General features: G+C 45.2%; 1 protein-coding gene and 1 pseudogene across 1 annotated transcript; both read left to right on the forward strand.

Annotated features, from left to right (window-relative positions):
- The first annotated feature begins 8,630 nt into the window (after positions 1–8,630).
- On the forward strand, positions 8,631–14,792 carry LOC115656176 (protocadherin gamma-A4-like). Its single transcript, XM_030572562.1, has 3 exons — positions 8,631–8,828; positions 9,035–11,053; positions 14,568–14,792. The coding sequence occupies exons 1-3, from the start codon at positions 8,631–8,633 to the stop codon at positions 14,790–14,792; spliced, it is 2,442 nt and encodes an 813-aa protein (XP_030428422.1).
- A 113-nt stretch (positions 14,793–14,905) lies between these two features.
- LOC115656178 lies at positions 14,906–19,699 on the forward strand (annotated as a pseudogene).
- Positions 19,700–19,939: the final 240 nt, after the last annotated feature.

A 19,939-nucleotide genomic window follows, 5' to 3' on the forward strand; every position in this document is an offset into this window, starting at 1 on the left:
AATAGGCAGCAAGTTTAAAACAAACAAAATGGAGTATTTTTTCACACAATGTACAGTCAGTCTGTGGAACTCTTTGCCAGAGATTGTTGTGAAGGCCAAGACTATAACAGAGTTCAAAAAAGAACTAGATAAATTCATGGAAGATAGGTTCATCAATGGCTATTAGCCAGGATGGGCATGGATGGTGTCCCTAGCCTCTGTTTTCCAGAAGCTGAGAATGGGTGGCAGGGAATGGATCACACGATGATTACCCATTCTTTTCATTCCCTCTGGGGCACTTGGCATTGGCCACTGTTGGAAGACAGGATACTGAGCTAACTAGATGGACCTTTGGTCTGTCCCAGCATGGCCATTCTTATGTTCTTATGTTCAGATTTCAATCACCGTGTCTATAAAGTGAGTGCTAGGAAAATGTGCCCATTGACGCTCTGCTACTTACAGCAAATGCCACTGACCTGGATGAAGGCACAAACACAGATATAACAAACTTGTTCAGAAAAATCACAGAAGAGAGTTCCAGAATGTTTCAGATGGATTACAGAAGGGGCGAAATAACAGTTCATCAGAATCTAGAGTATTAAGAATCTCAGTTACATGAAATGGAGGTCCGGACTCAGGACAAGGGAGAACTATAGGCAAGGGCCAAGGTAATGATAGTAGGATTGGATGTGAATGATAACACACTGGATATTACACTAATGACTTTCATCTTGTTAGTAGCCGAAAAATCTCCCCTGGGGGACTGTGATCGCCCTTTTATATGTGCATGGGCAAGATTACAGACTGAATGGGGAGTTCCGGTGCTCCATCACAGACAGACTTCTATTTATACTAAAGAAATCATTTGACAATTACTATAGTTTGGTGACTGACAGAGCCCTGGACAGGGAGTAGGTTTTGAGTCAGATTACAATGTAAATATCACAGGCTTGAACCGAGGGACTCTACTCTGCAACCACCTTCCTCCCACTAACTATGTTGGACAAAAAATACAATCTGTGGGTCCTCAACCAATCATCCTATACTTCCTGTATCACAGAGAACAATCCCAAGGGGGCTTCCATTAACACTTTAAAAGCAAATGATCCCAACTAGGAAGAGAAGGCTAAAGTCACATATTCTACTCAGAGTGCAGATCGGAGAGGAAACAGAGCAGAAGAACAAGCACACACATTCACTACAATAAATCCTCATTACAAGAGAAAATGGATCATTAAGGAGCAAATGCTTCAGTGTTTTGGCTATGATATTTCTAATCATGTGAGAGATTCAGCAGTTGAATATACCAGACATGGGCTTATCTACATTACAAAATTAAGTCGACTTTATGGAGCCTCCAAATTAATTAAATTGATTGTGAGTGGCCACACCATGCCTATTGTCTTGATGGAGTATGTCCTTACTAACAGTGCCTGCATCAATATGCATAAAGCAGTGCTTTGTAGGAAGCTATCCCAAAGTGCAACTTGCCACAGTGTGTTTTGAGATGTTTGTTCAATGTCTCATGGGATCAAAACATTGTCACAGGGGAGAATGGGGACATTGCATCAACATCCATATCAATGGCAAAAAAACCAGTGGTTTTCACGCCTTAAAACCACCATGTGGACACCATAACCACAGAAGCATGGAGCCTGCTCAGTTGTGCACCCTTGCTGTGAGCATCTCAAACACCTCATGCCTTCTTCTCCAGTATTTCCAGAGTCGAAGTTAGGTTCGCTGTGTGGAACATAGCGATGTCCTACAAGGAGCCCTGCTGCAAACCACTGAAAAAAAAACAATTCATAGTTGCTGCTGGCAGTCACAGAGCAGCTGCACTCTATTGAGTGCCGTTTCTGGTCCCATGACTGGTGGGACTGGGACCACATCATTTTGCAGGTATAGGATGACAAGCAGTGGCTACAGAACTTTCAGATGTGGAAAGCCACCCTCCAGGAACTTTGTGCAGAGCTTTCCCCTGCCCTGCAGTTCAGCAACACAAAAATGAGAGCTGCTCTGACAATGGAGAAGCGAGTGGCAATCCCTCTTTGGAAGCTTGCAATGCCAGTCAGTTACCAGTCATTGTGGAATCAATTTGGAGTAGGTAAATCAACCGTGGAAGCTGCTGTGTCCCAAGCATACAGAGCCATTAATTAACTTCTGCTATGAAGGGTAGTGAGTCTGGGAAATGTGCAGGACATAGTGAATGATTTTACCACAATGGGGTTCCATAATTGCAGTGGGGCAATAGATGGCACACGTATCCCCATCTTGGCACCAGACCACCTTTCCAAAGAGTACATATACCAAAAGGGATATTTTCAATGGTGTTGCAAGCGCTGGTGAATAACAGGAGGTGTTTCACCGTCATCAGCGTAGGATGACTGGGAAAGGTTCATGACATGCACATCTTTAGGAACTTGGGTCTGTTAAAAAAGATGCAATCCAGGACTTTCTTTCCAGACCACAAAATGAACATTGATGATGTTTAGATGCCTATAGTTATCCTGGGGGATCCAGCCTACCCTTTGTTCCCAGGGCTCATGAAGCCATACACCAGCCATCTGGACAGCAGTAAGGACCCATTCAACTGTAGGCTTAACAAGTGAAGAATGGTGGTTGAATGTCCCTTTGGTCATTTAAAAGGGCACTGTAGAAGTTTACTAACAGCGTGGGACCAGGGCTGGCTCCAGGTTTTCTGCCACCCCAAGCAGAAAAAAAAATGGGGCAGTGGGATTGCGCCGCTCCACTCTTCGACGGCAATTCAGTGGTGGATCCTTTGCTCTGAGAGGGACTGAGGAACTGTCACGGACTCACAGATTGTGCCCACTCGTGGCCCTGTGCGGTCCGTGGGGGGGGGGGTACCCCTTTCAGTGAGACAGCCCTTCTCGGGGGTCCACTCTCTCTTGGGGTCAGGCCCCTCCACCTCCTGGAGCTGCACCTCTCTGAGCCTTAGCACACCTGTTTCTCACTGTGGGCCCCCTCAGGGAGTCCACGCGCTCTTGACTCCCCGGGCCTCCTCACCCCCGAAGGGGTTGATGCAACCCTGTTCTCTAGACCAGAGTGACTCTCAGCCAGCATAAAACAGGAGGGTTTATTGAGTTGAACACAGCACAGGAAACTCTCAGGGCCTCAGGCCTGGCCTCTCACAATAACAGCACATCCCAGTCTCTCTGCATCCAGGTGGGCTCTGCCTGCTTCCCCTCTCCAGCTCAGAGCTCCCCTGCTTCCCAGCTGGGCCTCCAATATCCCCAGTCCAAGCCCCACCTCTGTCCATTGTCTTCTCTCCAGGTAAACAGAGTCATAAACAGGAAGGCCTGGGTCTCCTCTTCTCTTAGCCCTCCTCTGGCTGGAACCGGCTGGTCAGGTCACCGGGGTCCTCTCTCTGCAGCCTATTGTCCTTCCACTGGCCAGAACTGGCTGTGTCTCCTGAGCTGGGTCTCCAGGTTACCAGGTCACCAGGTGCTGGGGTCTCCATCCTCCAGGCCATCAGCCGGGGTCCCAGGTCCCTCTCTGGTCCTCTGTAACAACAAACTCCCTCTCCCCTCACTTAGTTAAACCAGTAACACCCCGGGGACACTGAGTCCCACCCTCTGTGCATGCAAACCACTGGAAAACACAGAACCCCCCCCCACTTCGTTACAGGGACTCGCCGCCGAATTGCCACCAAAGACCCAGATGTGCCGCCCCAATAGCGACTGGAGGGCCGCCCCTTGGTATTAGCCACCCAAAGTGTCTGCTTCTTTAGCTGGTCCTTGGAGCCGGCCCTGGGTGGGACCTTAGTGAAGAGAACATCCCCATGGTTATAGCTGCCTGGTGTGTGCTCCATTATATCTGTGAAAAAAGAGGGGAAATATTCTGCAGGTGTAGGCAGTTGAGGCAGATCACAGGACAGTCATTTTTGAGCAGCCAGGCACCAGGGCAATAAGAAGAGCACAGCAAGGGGCACTGCATATCTGCGAGGCTTTGAAAAGCCATTTCAGTAATGACTGACAGTAACGTGAGCTGCTTGTGTGCACTGTGCTTTCCCAAACCTTCATCTGGCTTATATCACTGTCCCTGTAAAGCCAATCCCCTGCCCAAGCTCACTGCTTCTATTCAGTAAATAACATTTATTTCTCCAATCCATTTACTTTATTTAACACACATAAATAAAGAGGGAGAACAGAAAAAAAAGATAACCTTGGGGAAAGGGGGTTGAAAAGTTAGAACGGGAGAAACATTTTTAGCTGTGTTAACATAACACCACATTCTAGACCATCAAAGGTCTGTGAATGAGAGCCTTCTGTTCCTTGTACCCTCCCCGCAACTTAAGTGAAAGGGATAATGGACTTTTCATCCACGCCTCATGGAACTCTTGGGGGAGGGTGATTCTGCACCAGGCAATGCTGGCTGGTTGTCCACTAGGATCTTCAGAGGAACTCTACCCTCCTGCTTCTGTTCCTGCAGGTCAACCAGAACCCTCAACATGTCTGCTTGGTCTCTCATAATCTGAAGCATTGCATCCTGTGCTGCACACTCTTGGTCATGGGAGGCTTTTCTGCTATCCATGTCTAACTTCTCAGACAGTGAAATCTTCCACACTCTCAGCTCTATGTCAGCTGTCCTGGAGGCGTTTATTATCTCAGTGAATATGTCTTCCCATGTTCTCTTTCTCCTTCTTCTAATCAGCAAAAGTCTGCGTTCAGGTGTTGATGACATGCTGAAGGACACATTTCCAGCTGTCGGTTTTGGGAAAAGTAAAGGAGCCATTGTACATGAATAAAATGTTTCCATAGCAAGGCTGTTTTTATAAAAAAAAATATGATGATGACAACAGAATTAATTCAGGAGTTATGTGGGAAAGTGTCCTACCATGGTGAAGGAAATAAGATTGCCCTGCCCAGAAACCTTTTGCAAAGGATTGCAGAGTATCTCCATGAAAGTTTCCTCGAGATAGCCATGGAGGATTCCTGGACTATCCCAGTCCACATAAACATTCTTTTCCAGGGGCCACCATCTGCATAGGTGGAGCAACCTCTTGTAAGCAGAGAACCATAGCACCTCGCTTTTTCTTCACAATAAACATGCAATATCACCGAATGTGTGTGCCTACTAAAGTTTAACTGAATTTTGATTGTAACTGTATACTCACCAGAGGTGCCTTCCCCAGCATCACAGTCAGCCACTATGATGTCCTGCACCCCACAGGGCTCCAGGGTTAAAAATATTTCCTGATTCTCGGGGAGAATGGATTCACCACTCTCCTGTTTCCCATTCTCCTCCTCCTTCTCTTCCTCCTCCACCATATCATCCTCCTTGTTGTCCCTAGACTCACAAACCTGTGAGATATCCACATTGCTTGGGGGATACTGATAGGGTCACCCCAGAGAATCGCATGCAGCTCATTGTAGAACCAGCATGTGTGGGGTTCAGCACCAGAACGACTGTTCACCTCCCTTGCCTTCGGGTACACTTGGCAATGTTTTTTAATTTTCATATGGCACTGCTGTGTGTCCCTTGTGTAGCCCTTCTCCCCCATTCCACAAGTGATCTTTGCATAGATGTCAGCATTTCTTCTGCTGGATCAGAGCTCTACCTGTACAGACTTTTCTCCCCACACAGCAATGAGATCCAGCGCATCCTGTGCAGACCAGGCTGGAGCGCATTTGGGGCATGTAGTCTCCTTGATCAGCTGTTCTCTAGCTGGCATGCTCCCAATGCTGATCAAACAGGAAATGGGAAATCAAAAATCCCCAAGACTTTAGCAGGGGAGCGCTGTTTCCTTTGTACCTGGCTACACTGCAGCAGAGTTGAGAATGATCTCCAGAGTGGTCATAGATGAGCATTGTGGGACACCACCTGGAGGCCAATTAAGTTGAATTACACAATGCTGCATCGGCACTACCTTGCAGTCCACTCATGAAAATCAGATTAAGTGCTATGCCTCTTGCAGAGGTGGATTACAGAAGTCGACATTAGAGGTGACTTAGGTCGGTGTAAAGGACCCAGTAGTGTAGACACATACAGTAACAGGTCAACTTAAGGTGGCTTCCTTCAACCCAACTCCATAGTGTAGACCAGGTCTCAGCTAAAATGAAAGCAAAAGGGATGGGACTCAAACACATGGGACAGGCCCAGGCTGGGGACTCAGACCACAAGTACTGTTTTCCCAACACTTTATTCTCTTTGCCTTGCTGAGTGCTCTCTGAGCAGATTCAATCCTGAAGAACTGGCAAAAGGCTCCTTGTGGGGAATCTCGACAAGTATTTGAGATTGAATGTCAGAGAGCTGCCTCAGAGAAAGCTCTGTGTTCTTGCTATGGCTAAAAAGCAATACTTCGTTATCCATGTAGAAAAAGGAAACTTGTATGTAAATGACAAAATAGACCAGGAGGGAGCATGAAGGAAATCTCCAGTCTGTCTTATAAAACTGGAAACTGTAGTTGAAAACTTTGAGGCTTGGCTGCATTTGAGAGTTACAGCGCAGGTGGTGGCTTTACAGTGCTGTAACTTACCACCTGTCCACACTGGCAAGGCACATACAGCGCTGTATCTCCCTGGCTACAGCACTGCATGTACTCCACCTCGACAAGAGGAATAAAGAGAACAGTGCTGCTCTTGCAGCGCTGGGGTGCCAGTGTAAACAGTGATTAATCTTACTATGCTGACTTTCAGAACCTTCCCATAATGCTTTTTAAGTAAAGATAACACTCTTTGTTTTGTTGTGATGCCTCTCTTTGTTTTGTTGTGAACTCGGGGCTCCCAGAGCTGCTTATCTAAAAAACAAACACAGCTACTGTTTGCAGTGAATGAGGCAGGCAGGGGGATGAATGTCCACAGCTAGTGTTTTCTTGAGGAGAGAAGCAGCCTGGAGGGTGGAAGGGGGGGTTCATTTTGGAGCAGCTGCTTATCTGGTCTGAAGGCTATTTACATTTAGTGAATGAGAGAGGGGTGGGGGAAGGGTTGAAACTTTTAAAATGATTGAAGGTTGGTGCTGTGTATCTTCAAGTCCTTAGAACTTGCAAGACAGGGAGCTGACACAGTGTCAGCTCCAAAAATCCACTCTCTCTGTCTCCCCCATGATCCCTGCCACACTCCACCCCACCCTCCTCTTTTGAAAAGCAGGTTGCAGCCACTTGAATGCTGGGAAAGCTGCCCATAATGCACCACTTCCAACACCGCTGCAAATGCTGCAAATGTGGCCACACTGCAGCGCTTTCCCTACACAGCTGTACGAAGACAGCTTTCAGTCCCGGTGCTGTACAGCTGCAAGTGTAGCCAAACCCCATTGGATGGGGAATGGCAAGTAACTCATCACTTGATCCTGATGGCTGTGAAAGTGGGAGATGCAGTCAGAACCTGGACCGGTCAAATTAGGATTAATTTGACGCCAATGAGAATCCCCCTGCATTCACTGAACAGATCTACAATGTCAGCCTGAGAGAAAATCTACCAAAATAATTCTTTGTACTGCAGGTGAAAACCAGGAATAATGAGGAAGATCTTAACGCACAATTCACATTCATACATACATTCAGCATCGTACCAGAAAATGGTCTGCAAATGTTTACTCGGGATCCCGAAAACGGTAAAATCACAACTACATGAATTTTGGACTTTGAAAAGCAGATAAATACATCTTCGAAGCGGAAGTCAAAGATGGAGGGAAATAGTTGCCTACAGCAAGGTAGAAGTGGATATTGTTGATCGGAAGGACAATGTCCCCCAGCTGATATCTGCATCAGTGTCCAGCCCAATTCTCGAAGACTGTCTCCCTTGGACAGTGATAGCTCTGATCTGTGTATCCGTCTGAGATGCAGGAGAAAATGGCAAGGTCAAATGTCATATAAAGGGTAACTCTCTGTTTCAGGTAATATCCTTTCCTAATAATTATTATGAGCTGGTCACGGAGAACGCTAAGAACAGAGAAAGGACACCGCAGTTATTACAGTTATAGCCAGAGACAAAGACACAGGGCCAGGGCTTCCATTTAGGGGACCTAGGCAATCGCCTAGGGCTCCACAGTTATTGGGGTGCGGCATTTTGCTGGGCGAGAGGGCAGCAGGCGGCTCCGGTTGACCTGCCGCAGGCGTGCCTGCGGAGGGTCCGCTGGTCCCTCAGCTCCGATGGACCTCCCGCAGGCACGCCTGCAGCAGCTCCACCGGAGTCGCGGGAGCAGCGCGCGAGGCGGCGAAATGGCCGTGCGCCTAGGACGCCAAAAACACTGGTGCCGGTCCTGCAAAGACATCCTCATGTCCACCCAGAAAACCATTCTGTGTTTTGCTAATTACTTCAAAAAGTATATAGTTCTGATTTATGTGTTTAGTTTTAAAATATACTTTAATTAGGACATCACGATTAAATACAGTGCTGAAAAAGTAAGTTGGCACACAGAAAAACAGATCTCAGCTTTATTTATCTGAGCAGTTGTAATTATTAGTTGAGACTCTGAGCGCCGCTGTTCACCACTCGGGGAGAGAGATGCAATGAGAAATGGAGCAGACGGACCAGTGTTTCACAGAACAGAACAGAGATCAAATCATCTTCAAGCGGCAGCATCGGTGAATAAATCCTCTGCACTCAGCTTGGATTATAAAGCCAATAGAAGAAAGCCTGTCTCCGAACTCTGTGTGCTGATTCCATCTTAGATGTCTCTTTAGAGAGCTGGAAATGGCGAATACACACATTCCGTTGGGAAGCAAAGGACAAGTCCTGTTCTGCGTCATATTGGTTAATGTTTGGGAGGCAATTTCTGGGCAGATTCGCTATTCGATTCCTGAGGAAATGCAGAAAGGCTCCATTGTGGGGAATATTGCAAAGGATCTGGGACTGGATATAAAGGACCTGTCAGACCGCGGAGTCCGCATTGTTGGCAGAGGTAGGACTCAGTATTTTACTATGAATATTAAAAGCGGCTATTTATACCCTACGGAAAGAGTAGACAGAGAGCAAATCTGTGGCCAGCTAGAGACGTGTCTGTTAAATTTTGAAATTATAGTAGAGGACAAAATGAAGGTTTTCGGAGTTGAAGTTGAAATCACAATCATAATAATGACAATGCGCCCCGCTTCCAGGAAGATGAATTGGAATTTAGAATCAGTGAGTCAGCCGCTGTGGGAACCCGATATTCTCTTGAGGGGGCGCAGGATCCAGATGTGGGAACCAATTCTGTTCGGGCCTATTACCTCAGCAGTAACAAACACTTCTCTCTGGATGTGCAGACTGGAGCTGACGGAGACAAACACGCCGAACTGGTGCTGGAAAAGTCTCTAGACCGGGAAGAACAAGCTGTTCACGATCTAATCCTCACAGCCACTGACAGGGGAGATCCGGTCAGGTCCGGCACTGCGCAGATCCGCGTTATTGTCCTTGACGCAAATGACAATGCACCAGTTTTCAGTCAGCCTGTCTATAAAGTGAGTGTTTTGGAAAATGTGCCCGCCGGGTCTCTGCTGCTGACAGTAAACGCCACAGATCCCGACGAAGCGATAAATTCGGAGGTCACATATTCGCTCCGGAAGATGAAAGACAAAGCGTCTCAGATATTCCAGGTGGATTCTAAAACTGGAGAAATATCAACTGTGGGAAACCTGGACTATGAGGAAGCTGCATTATATGAAATGGAGGTTCAAGCAAAGGACGTTGGAGACCTCTCGGCCAGATCTAAAGTTCTGATAGCTGTTATTGATGCCAATGATAATGCTCCTGAAATTACAGTCACGTCTGCCATCAAATCGGTGAGTGAAGATAGCCCTCCAGGGACTGTGATAGCTCTAATAAATTTATACGATCGAGATTCAGGAGAGAATGGAGAGGTCACATGCTCCATCCCCAGAAACATCCCATTTTGGTTACAGAAATCATTCGATAATTATTACAGTTTGGTGACTGACAAACCCCTAGACAGGGAGCAGGTCTTGGATTACAGTGTAACTGTCACAGCCACAGACCGAGGGACCCCTCCTTTATCCTCAATAACAACAATTTTAGTACAGCTTTCAGACATAAACGACAACGCTCCTGTGTTCAACCAGACATCCTACACTTTGTACATCACAGAGAACAATCCCAGAGGAGCTTCCGTTTGTTCGCTGAAAGCGAATGATCCTGACTGGAAGGAGAATGCCCGAGTCACTTACTCCATTATTGAAGAAGACAGAAGCGAAGTCCCCTTGTCCTCCTCCATCTCCATTAACTCCGAGACTGGGGCTCTCTACACTCTGCGCTCCTTCGATTACGAACAGTTCCGGGAGATTCGGTTCCAAGTGCAGGCTCAGGATGGGGGTTCCCCACCTCTCAGCAGTAATGTCTCCGTCACTCTCTTTATACTGGATCAGAATGACAACAGCCCGCACATCTTACACCCCTCCTTTCCCACCGATGGCTCCACAGGAGTGGAGTTGGCCCCTCGCTCCTCCGAGCCGGGTTACCTGGTCACTAAGGTGGTGGCGGTGGATGCAGACTCCGGGCAGAACGCCTGGCTCTCCTACCAGCTGCTGAAGGCTACAGAGCCGGGGCTCTTTTCTGTGGGACTCCACAGCGGCGAGATCAGGACGGCGCGCTACTTTCTCGACAAAGATGCGCTCAAGCAAAGTCTGGTGGTTTTAGTGAAGGACAACGGGCAGCCCCCTCTCTCTGCCACGGCCACTGTCACGGTGGTGGTGGCTGACAACATCCCCGAAATCCTCTCCGATTTAAGCAGCCTCTCAGCTCCTGTAGACCCCCAGTCCAGCCTCACCTTGTATTTGGTGATCGCTGTGGCTTCCGTTTCCTGCTTGTTCCTTACCTTTCTCATAGTGTTAGTGGCCCTGAGGCTCCGGCGGTGGAGAAACTCGCAGCTGTTTGACTCCTCGAGTGTGACTTTCAGTGGAGTTCCCGTCTCGCAGTTTGTGGGGCTCGATGGAGTCAGAGCTTTTCTTCACTCCTACTCACATGAGGTTTCTCTCACCACGGACTCCAGAAAGAGCCAGTGTATCCAGTCAGAATTAAACTATTCAAATACTCTCACTAATGGGCCGATTAATGAGAAAAAGGAAGGTCTCTTAATTGCAGAAAACTCGAAGAATAATGACGGGAATTACGCGTTTGGTCAGGTAAGTTTTCTTTAGTTCCTTTTTAAAATGTTTTGATGTATAATTATATAGTTTTATTCAGAGGATACTGGAAGCAGCTCTTGTGCAGAGCAAACATTCAGGGAACCCCTGCTTTTCTCTCTTCTTGCGACCTTGGTTCAGAATCTGGTAAACAGTCGGAGAAGGCAGGATTAGAATCAGATAGTCTACACTCATGCATTAATAGGAAATGAAATTATTTTGTTATTGTTATTCAAGTCTGACAAACTGCTTAGGAATCTCAATATTTCTAACACCGAATATTCTCCTTAAGAAAGGCTTCCATAGGGAACCTGTTCAGGTTTTTAAGTTTTGTATTACAGTGTTTGTGAGAATAAAATAAAATATCCTTCGATCTAGTAAAGTTTGTATATTCTGTGTAAGGTAAATTTCTCTTTTTAGTACAAAATTAGAATAGAATAGGGAAAATATATTTAAAGCCAACTTTGAAAAATATCTTTGAATAAGAAATTACTTAGGACAGTTAAATTTATTTAACATTATTTATTTAATTTAGTGCCCAGACGTTCAGTTTTGTTTAAAGACATAAACGATTACACTCCTTTTCTCATAATTTGGCTCATTTATGTTAAGTGACGTTACATCTGGTCAGAATGAAAATATTGGTAGTAGGGAAAGGCTTGGTTAGCATCAATGCTTCATGCCCTGCCTTACGATTGTAAAGACACTATGTAGGCCATGTCTACATCTAAAATTTTGCAGCGCTGGTTGTTACAGCTGTATTAGTACAGCTGTATAGGGCCAGCGCTGCAGAGTGGCCACACTTACAGCAACCAGCGCTGCAAGTGGTGTTAGATGTGGCCACACTGCAGCGCTGTTGGGCGGCTTCAAGGGGGGTTCGGGGAACGCGAGAGCAAACCGGGAAAGGAGACCAGCTTCGCCGCGGTTTGCTCTCGCGTTCCCCGAACCACCCTGCAAACCGCAAGAGACCTGCTTGCTCGGGGGTTCGGGGAACGAGAGAGCAAACCGGGAAAGGAGACCAGCTTCGCTGCGGTTTGCTCTCGCGTTCCCCGAACCACCCTGCAAACCGCAGGGAAGGAGACCTGCTTGCTCGGGGGTTCGGGGAACGAGAGAGCAAACCGGGAAAGGAGACCAGCTTCGCCGCGGTTTGCTCTCGCGTTCCCCGAACCACCCTGCAAACCTCAGGAAAGGAGACCTGCTTGCTCGGGGTTCGGGGAACGCGAGAGCAAGCCGGAGAAGGAGACCAGCTTGATTACCAGAGGCTTCCTCAGGTATGCTGGGATACCTGCTTATTCCACGGAGGTCAAGAAAAGTGCTGGTAAGTGTCTATACTTGATTACCAGCGCTGGATCACCAGCGCTGGATCCTCTACACCCGAGACAAAACGGGAGTACGGCCAGCGCTGCAAACAGGGAGTTGCAGCGCTGGTGGTGCCCTGCAGATGTGTACACCTCCTAAGTTGCAGCGCTGTAACTCCCTCACCAGCGCTGCAACTTTCTGATGTAGACAAGCCAGTCTCAAGGCCCTGCAAGACTTCTCAATAAGTCTAGAAGGTTTCCCAATAGCCGTGGACGCTAAAAATACTTTCTTGCCACTTATGACTAGCCCGACTGCAGCATCCAACAGATAGTTCCAAGACTTAGCCACAGGGATGCATGCCTTTGTAAGCTCCAGGGTCAACTGCTGCAATTCTCTATATTTAAGAACAATGTGCCATTTAAAAAAGATAAGACTAGTTAACACAGGTACTCTAACACGTTTAAGCAACTCAGATCAACCTGAACCCATCATCCCAATGACATACTGGATACCTATTCAATGGAAAATCAAATTCATAGTACTTGTACTCCCTTTCAAGGCTTTCTGTAGGATAAACCTAAGTTAGAGGATCCGTTTCAGTTTCACTCACTCTGGCTATGGTTATTTATAACAATAAAATTAACCAGTAATTGTGACATTATCTCCACACACAAAAAAGTCAGGCTCCAAAATGGGGGAAAGGGGCAGAGTTTTGTAACAACTGACTCACAGCTAGGGAATTCATTCTGGAGAGGTAAGGGAAAGCATTGTGATGCTGTATGGAATATGAGAGACTCTTTATTATATGTATATCAGTATTATAAAATTGCAAGGAATCTGACCAGATAGGCCATGTAAGGTATCTGTGAAAATGTTATGATTTGCCAGGTACGATGATCTTGTTTATATGTTTGTATCACCTTTGTATTGTGAGTTATAGATATGTATGATAAATCTGTATTTCAAAACTTGTGCTGTGTTTCTGGGTGACATCCCTAGATAGAATGGCATCAGCACTAAGCCTGCTTGGTAGCCCATCAAGGGACATCGGCTGTACAATGAACCCATTGAGAGAAGGTAGGGGCTACACCTTATGAGTCAGCAAGACATGTAGGGCATGCCTGTGGACAGAACTCTAGAGTTTGTCCATGCCATGTGCTGTGAAGCTTGTGCTTGGGACAAAGGAAGTACTAGCCACATGGCAAAAGAATATGAAAGGCAGCTACATCTTCATTTTGTCTTCATTCCTGTTTCTTACCTCTGGAGTAACTTTTTCTACAAATAAAGCTCTGAACAAAGGACTGAATGACCCATCCAAGCTGTGGATGTATTCCAGAGGGACTTTCAAGCCAGAAAACTCACCAATACTAAGAATCTGATATATGGACTTTGAAGTCTCTTTATGTATCTGGGTGCTTTATCATTTAACAACTCTCTTCTTGTTCTTTCTTTTTTCTTTATAATAAACCTTTAGTTTTAGACATTAAAAGATTGGTTGACAGTGTGATATTTTGGGTAAGATCCAAAATAATATTGACCTGATAAGGTTGCTGGCCCTTTGGGGTCAGAAGAACATTTTGTATAGTGTTTGTAAATAACTTCTCACTGTACTGGATCTATGTGCTGATTGGGAGCCAGGGAACTTAAATGCAATAAAGGGGGGCGTATGGTTTCTCTTTTTAGTTTCTCGATAACCAGTGTGGAGGATCAGAAACATGGTCTGTGACTTGTTGGTGAATTTAACTTCAGTGTTGCCCACCAGTTTTGAGAGTATCTGATCCTGCAGCCTGCCCTGACCTTAGCATTTTCAGTGAGGGCTACCCCAGGCACACCAGGTCACAAGCACAACCCTATTTCTTGAAATAATAAATGCAAAACCCATCTTCTCTCTCCAGAATATACAAACTTCACAAGATGTAAGAATAAGTGTTTTATTTTCAAAGCGATACTAGAATTAAAGCATAAACAGAATCCCCATGTCTTCCATCAGAGCTCTAGCTCTTAGGAGGAAAATGCAATAATAATAAAAATACCATTACACTTTATTTTGAAGCAAACAACTTTGATAAAGGATAAAGAAAGTGCTACTGTAAACTATAGAGATGTCCGTGGGTGTTTGGAGGAACCTTTTAAAATCTAATTAAGGCTAGAACAGAGTGGATCGAGAATAATTGTAAAACATTAAATGTATTAGAATACCTTCCCTCGTGTCTAGATCTCTATCGGTGACTTCATTAGCTTTGTGTGCTGCAGTTCTCCGGCTGAGCTCAGAGTGCCGCTGTTGGCCAATGCGGTGCGGAGCTACAGCCTGAGATCCATTACAGCCGACTGCAGCCTGATTTCTCATCCAGTGCAGATCGTTGAGAAAACAACTCGAGAAACGCGCACACAGCCTCGCTGCTCAGAGAAAGCCTCCCTCCGGACTCTGATGTTCAATTAGCCTGAGCAATTGAATTCATTTTCTCTTCATTACCTGGGATATTTACCATATAGCTGACTTATAAGCACTTTTTGTACAGAATAAAGAAGAGAGCTTTCGTGAAAATGCATGGGATGGAAACCAGGCACAGACCAAGCGGCCGGGCAGTCAGACAGCAGGTATTGTTGTTTCCTTTCTTATTGTCTTTGTTCTGCCGGGCAGTCTCGGAGCAGATTCGTTATTCGATTCCGGAGGAAATGGCCAAAAGTTCCCTTGTGGGGAAGCTCGCCAACGATTTGGGATTGAGTATCCCAGAGCTTCCGCAGCGAAAACTCCGTGTTAGTTCGGAAAAGCAATACTTCAGTGTGAATGGGGAAAATGGCAACCTGTATGTGAATGGCAGGATAGACCGGGAGGAGATATGCGGGGAAACACCCCTTTGTGTCCTGACACTCGAAACGGTGGTGGAAAATCCTTTGAATGTTTTCCATGTGAATGTAGCAATCCAGGACATTAATGATAATGCCCCGCGGTTCAAGACAAACAACATTGATTTAGCAATTATTGAATCCGCACTGCCTGGTGCGCGGTTTCCACTAGAATCTGCGCAAGATCCAGACGTTGGGGTCAATTCACTGAAGAGTTATCAACTCAGCAAGAACCCGCATTTTATCCTGTCAGTAAACGAAAGTCCAGATGAAAACAAATATGCTGAGTTAATTTTGGAAAAACCTTTGGATCGCGAAAAGCAAAACTCTCATCACTTGATCCTGACGGCCGTGGATGGGGGAGATCCAGTCAGAACTGGGACAGTTCAAATTAGGATTAATGTCATTGATGCCAATGACAATCGCCCCGAATTTACTGAAGAGATCTACAAAGTAAGCCTGAGAGAAAATCTACCAAATGGTTCCTTAGTGGTTCAGGTGAAAGCCATGGATCAGGATGAAGGGTTAAATGGCCAAATAACATACATTTTTAGCAACATTAAAGAAAATGCTCATAAATTATTTCATTTAGATCCTGTGAATGGAAGAATTACAAATATAGGGATTCTGGATTTTGAGAAAACAAATACATACACAATACGTCTAGAGGCCAGAGATGGCGGAGGACAATCTGCTCACTGCAAAGTTCAAATACAAATTCTTGATGTGAACGACAATGTCCCGGAAGTGACGTTCACATCTATATCCGGTCCCATTCCAGAAGACTCAGTACCCGGCACAGTGACGGCTCTGATCAAAGCCTATGACCGAGATGCCGGTGAAAATGGAGACGTCACCTGTCATCTTCAACACAACTTGCCTTTTAAAATAGTGTCCTCCTCTAATAATTATTACAAAATTCTCACAGATAGCACCCTGGACAGGGAAAGGACCCCGGAGTACAATATCACAATCACAGCCACAGACAACGGCTCTCCCCCGCTCTCTACCCAGAAAACCATCCTGTTGCAGATCTCGGATATCAATGACAATGCCCCTGTCTTTGAGAAACCTTCCTACACCGCCTATGTGCCAGAGAACAATCCCTCCGGGGCCTCTATTTTCAGTGTAGAAGCCTCAGACCGGGATCTGGACCGGAACGCCCGAGTCACTTACTCCATCCTGAGCAGCAACCTCCAGGAGGTGCCTCTCTCCTCCTACATCTCCATTAACTCCCAGACCGGAGCTATCTATGCGCAGCGCTCCTTCGACTACGAGCAGTTCCGGGAGTTTGAAATGCAAGTGCAGGCCCAAGACGGCGGGTTCCCGCCTCTCAGCAGCAATGTCACCGTCAGGGTGTTTATTCTGGATCAGAATGATAACGCTCCTCGCATCCTGTACCCTTCCCTGGGAGCCGATGGCTCTGCCTTATTCGAGATGGTCCCTCGCTCGGCCGAGGCAGGTTATCTGGTGACGAAGGTGGTGGCGGTGGATGCTGACTCAGGACACAATGCCTGGCTCTCCTACCATCTGCTCCAGGCCACGGAACCGACGCTCTTCAGCATGGGGCTGCACACCGGGGAGATCCGGACAGCCCGCGCCTTTGCGGACAGAGATGCTGTGAAGCACAGGCTGGTCACGCTGGTGAAGGATAACGGGCAGCCGCCTCTGTCAGCCACAGTTACTCTCAACCTGGTGTTTGCCGAGAACTTCCAAGAGGCTTTTCCGGAAATGAGCGACCAATCGGGTGACTCGGCCTCTCAGTCTGATTTACAGTTTTACTTGGTGTTGGCTTTAGCCTTGATCTCATTTTTGTTCCTCTTGACGGTTGCACTGGCCATTGTGATGAAATGTGGAAGGTCGATGAATCCCCCAGTTTTGCGATGTTTCAGTTCTGATTATTCCAGGTCGGGTCCCGGATTGCCCCCCAGCTACTGCGATGGGACTTTACCGTATAGCTATAATCTGTGTTTATCCGCAGACTCTGGCAAAACGGCGTTTAGTTTCCTTAAATCAAATGATCAGAACTTCATAGAAGAGAACATTCTTTACAGGGACAACTCTGGAATGCTACCTATGAGCAGTAAATCTGCTCCTGGAGACCCGAAGTGTGAAGCCGAAGCACTTGGAGAGGTGAGTTTTTTACAGATTCGCTCGTATATTAGGGCCTTTTAAATTCCATTTCTTTTAACTTGAAATCAGAGTTCTTAATAGTTAAAATATTGTTATTTGGATTAGTTATTTCTAGTATCATCAACTTTTATCGCTTTAGGATAGGGGATCTAATACATAGATTTTTTTTCAGTAGAGTGTCTGAATTTCCTTCAGTGTGTCAAAGTAACATGAATTAGCATTTTGTTTTGTTTAATTATGAGATACATTGTGAAACATAATGTTCTTTAGGAGTAGCTTCCTTGTAGTATTTGAAAATGAGCATATATTGTCAGTTTGTGTGTTTACACATAAAATGTACATGCACACATATTATATAGGTATACTTAAATTTATAATAATCTAGGTATAAAACAAAATTATACATTTATATATATATGAAAACAGTTAAAACTCAAATACACGCTTGCATCTACAATGCATATACTGCCTTGAGAGTTTTCTCTGTTCCTAGTCTGTCCTATTCTATGTAGGTTTTTATACCTTGCTCTTCACCATAATGTCTGAGTTCCTCCCAGTAGTGCATTAAGCAATGTGATTACACATCTGAGGCCACGTCTACACTACAGCATAAAATTGAAATTATTAAAACTGGTTTTATAAAACTGGTTTTATAAAATCGATTTTACACGTCCACACTAGGGCACATTAATTCGGTGGTGTGCGTCCATGGTCCTAGGCTACCATCAATTTCCGGAGCGGTGCACTCTGGGTAGCTCAGTAAAATGAGACCAAGAACTTCGATTTCCATCCACACTAGCCCTAAATCGATATAGTAATATCGATTTTAGGGTTACTCCTCTCGTTGGGGAGGAGTACAGAAATCGATTTTAAGAGCCCTTAAAATCGATTTAAAGTGCCTTGTAGTGTGGACGGGTACAGCGTTAAATCAATTTAACACTGTTTAAATCGATTTAATGCTGTAGTGTGGACCAGGCCTGATATCTAGATTAGAGAAGCCAAGGTCAAATAAGTGTGCCTTGCATTTTGGAACAGAAAGTGGTGATGCTTGTGATGGTCCTTAGTTCCTGAGAGAGTTCATTCCCCAGTCTCTGCTCCCAGAGAGAGTTCTTTCCCCAAACAAATGGTTTTAATCTTATTGTTCAGAATTCCATTTTGCCAGAGGAGCAAAGCAGTTGACCACGGTCTTTGTCCCAAAGCTTTACAGTCTTGTTGGTGTTCTGGGCCCAAGGAAGTGATCACTTGGACAATAAGGACCATCACCTTGAACAAGATTTAAAATTGTATTGGAAGCCAGTGTAGACAGTAGAGGACAGGCAACCTATGTTGTTGAGATAAGCTGCAGCATTTTGAACTAGTTGGAATTTTCAAAGTGTTGAAGGTTTCATGACAAAATATATTGCATTGCTGTAATCCAGTCAAGAGGTAATACAGGCATGAATAACTGAGGCCAGGTCTTCATTACCAGGTTGGGATGGAGTCTCATAGACAGGTGGAGGTGAAATAAATCATTAATCACAGCCGTTGTTTGTAAGACCTCAGCATGAGCAAGAAATCCAATAGTGCACCTAGACTACAGATTGAATTTACCAAGTGTAGATCTGAAATTTCAGGTAAAGGAGACTTCACTGTTACTGCAAACTCCTCAAAATACTTTCCACTTCCCACCAGCATCACCTCTGTTTTGTTCAGTTCCAGCTTCAGCGAGCTATTCTTCGTCCAGGAGCCGATTTCATCTAAGCACTGCGCCATCCTGGTGGTAGTGGTGTGGTCTTATGCAGTGAAGGATAGGTGAGCCAGGGCCACCTGGGCCACCGTACAGATTTTAATAGGGCTGCATGAGTTTAAAAACATGTCAGAATTTGGCTCTTTTGTATAAGTAGACAAATTCGCATGCTTATAATTAATGTTTAACTTAACTTTTTGATATCTTATGTACTGAAGGTGATTGATGTGTCATGAGATTAAACTGGTAGTGGCTTTGTATGTGTGTGCATGCGTGCATGTGCATGTGTGCACCTGTGTGTGCAGGAGGCAACAAAATTTACTTCACATTTTTTAAAAAATATAAAATAGATTGATTTGATTATGTTGGAATTTTATGTAGAAAGTATATTTTGAGGAATTTGTCCATGGTCCAATGAGATGCTTTTCATTTTCAACACCTAATAATTGTTCAAGAGATCTTTTGTCACTGATCAATAGTAAGAATCCTAGGAGGGAACCTCATGTGGTTTTTACACATTGGTTTTTCAAAATAAAAAAAGGACATTTTTAATTATGTTAAGCATTTTCTATTCTCTGTAGGAAGACTTCATTTTAGAAAGAAAGAAAGAAGATTCTCATCACCCTGTGAAATCTTACTGAAAGAGACATTCTGTAATGTAAATGAGAATAACCCATGAAATTAGCCAGTTAGCCTGACATAAATCCAAGAGAAAACAGTCGTAGTACCTGATACAGGACTTTATCAATAACATTTATAGGTCCAGTTGCTAGTATCAATCAATATGTTTTCATGGAGAACAACTGTTATTAAATGACCTTGACATCTTTTTTAAAAGATTACAAGTTTGACTCACCAATGACTGTGTGATTATTCTGGAA

The sequence above is a fragment of the Gopherus evgoodei genome, chromosome 8 (genome assembly GCF_007399415.2).
Source record: "Gopherus evgoodei ecotype Sinaloan lineage chromosome 8, rGopEvg1_v1.p, whole genome shotgun sequence".
NCBI classification, from domain to species: domain Eukaryota; kingdom Metazoa; phylum Chordata; order Testudines; family Testudinidae; genus Gopherus; species Gopherus evgoodei.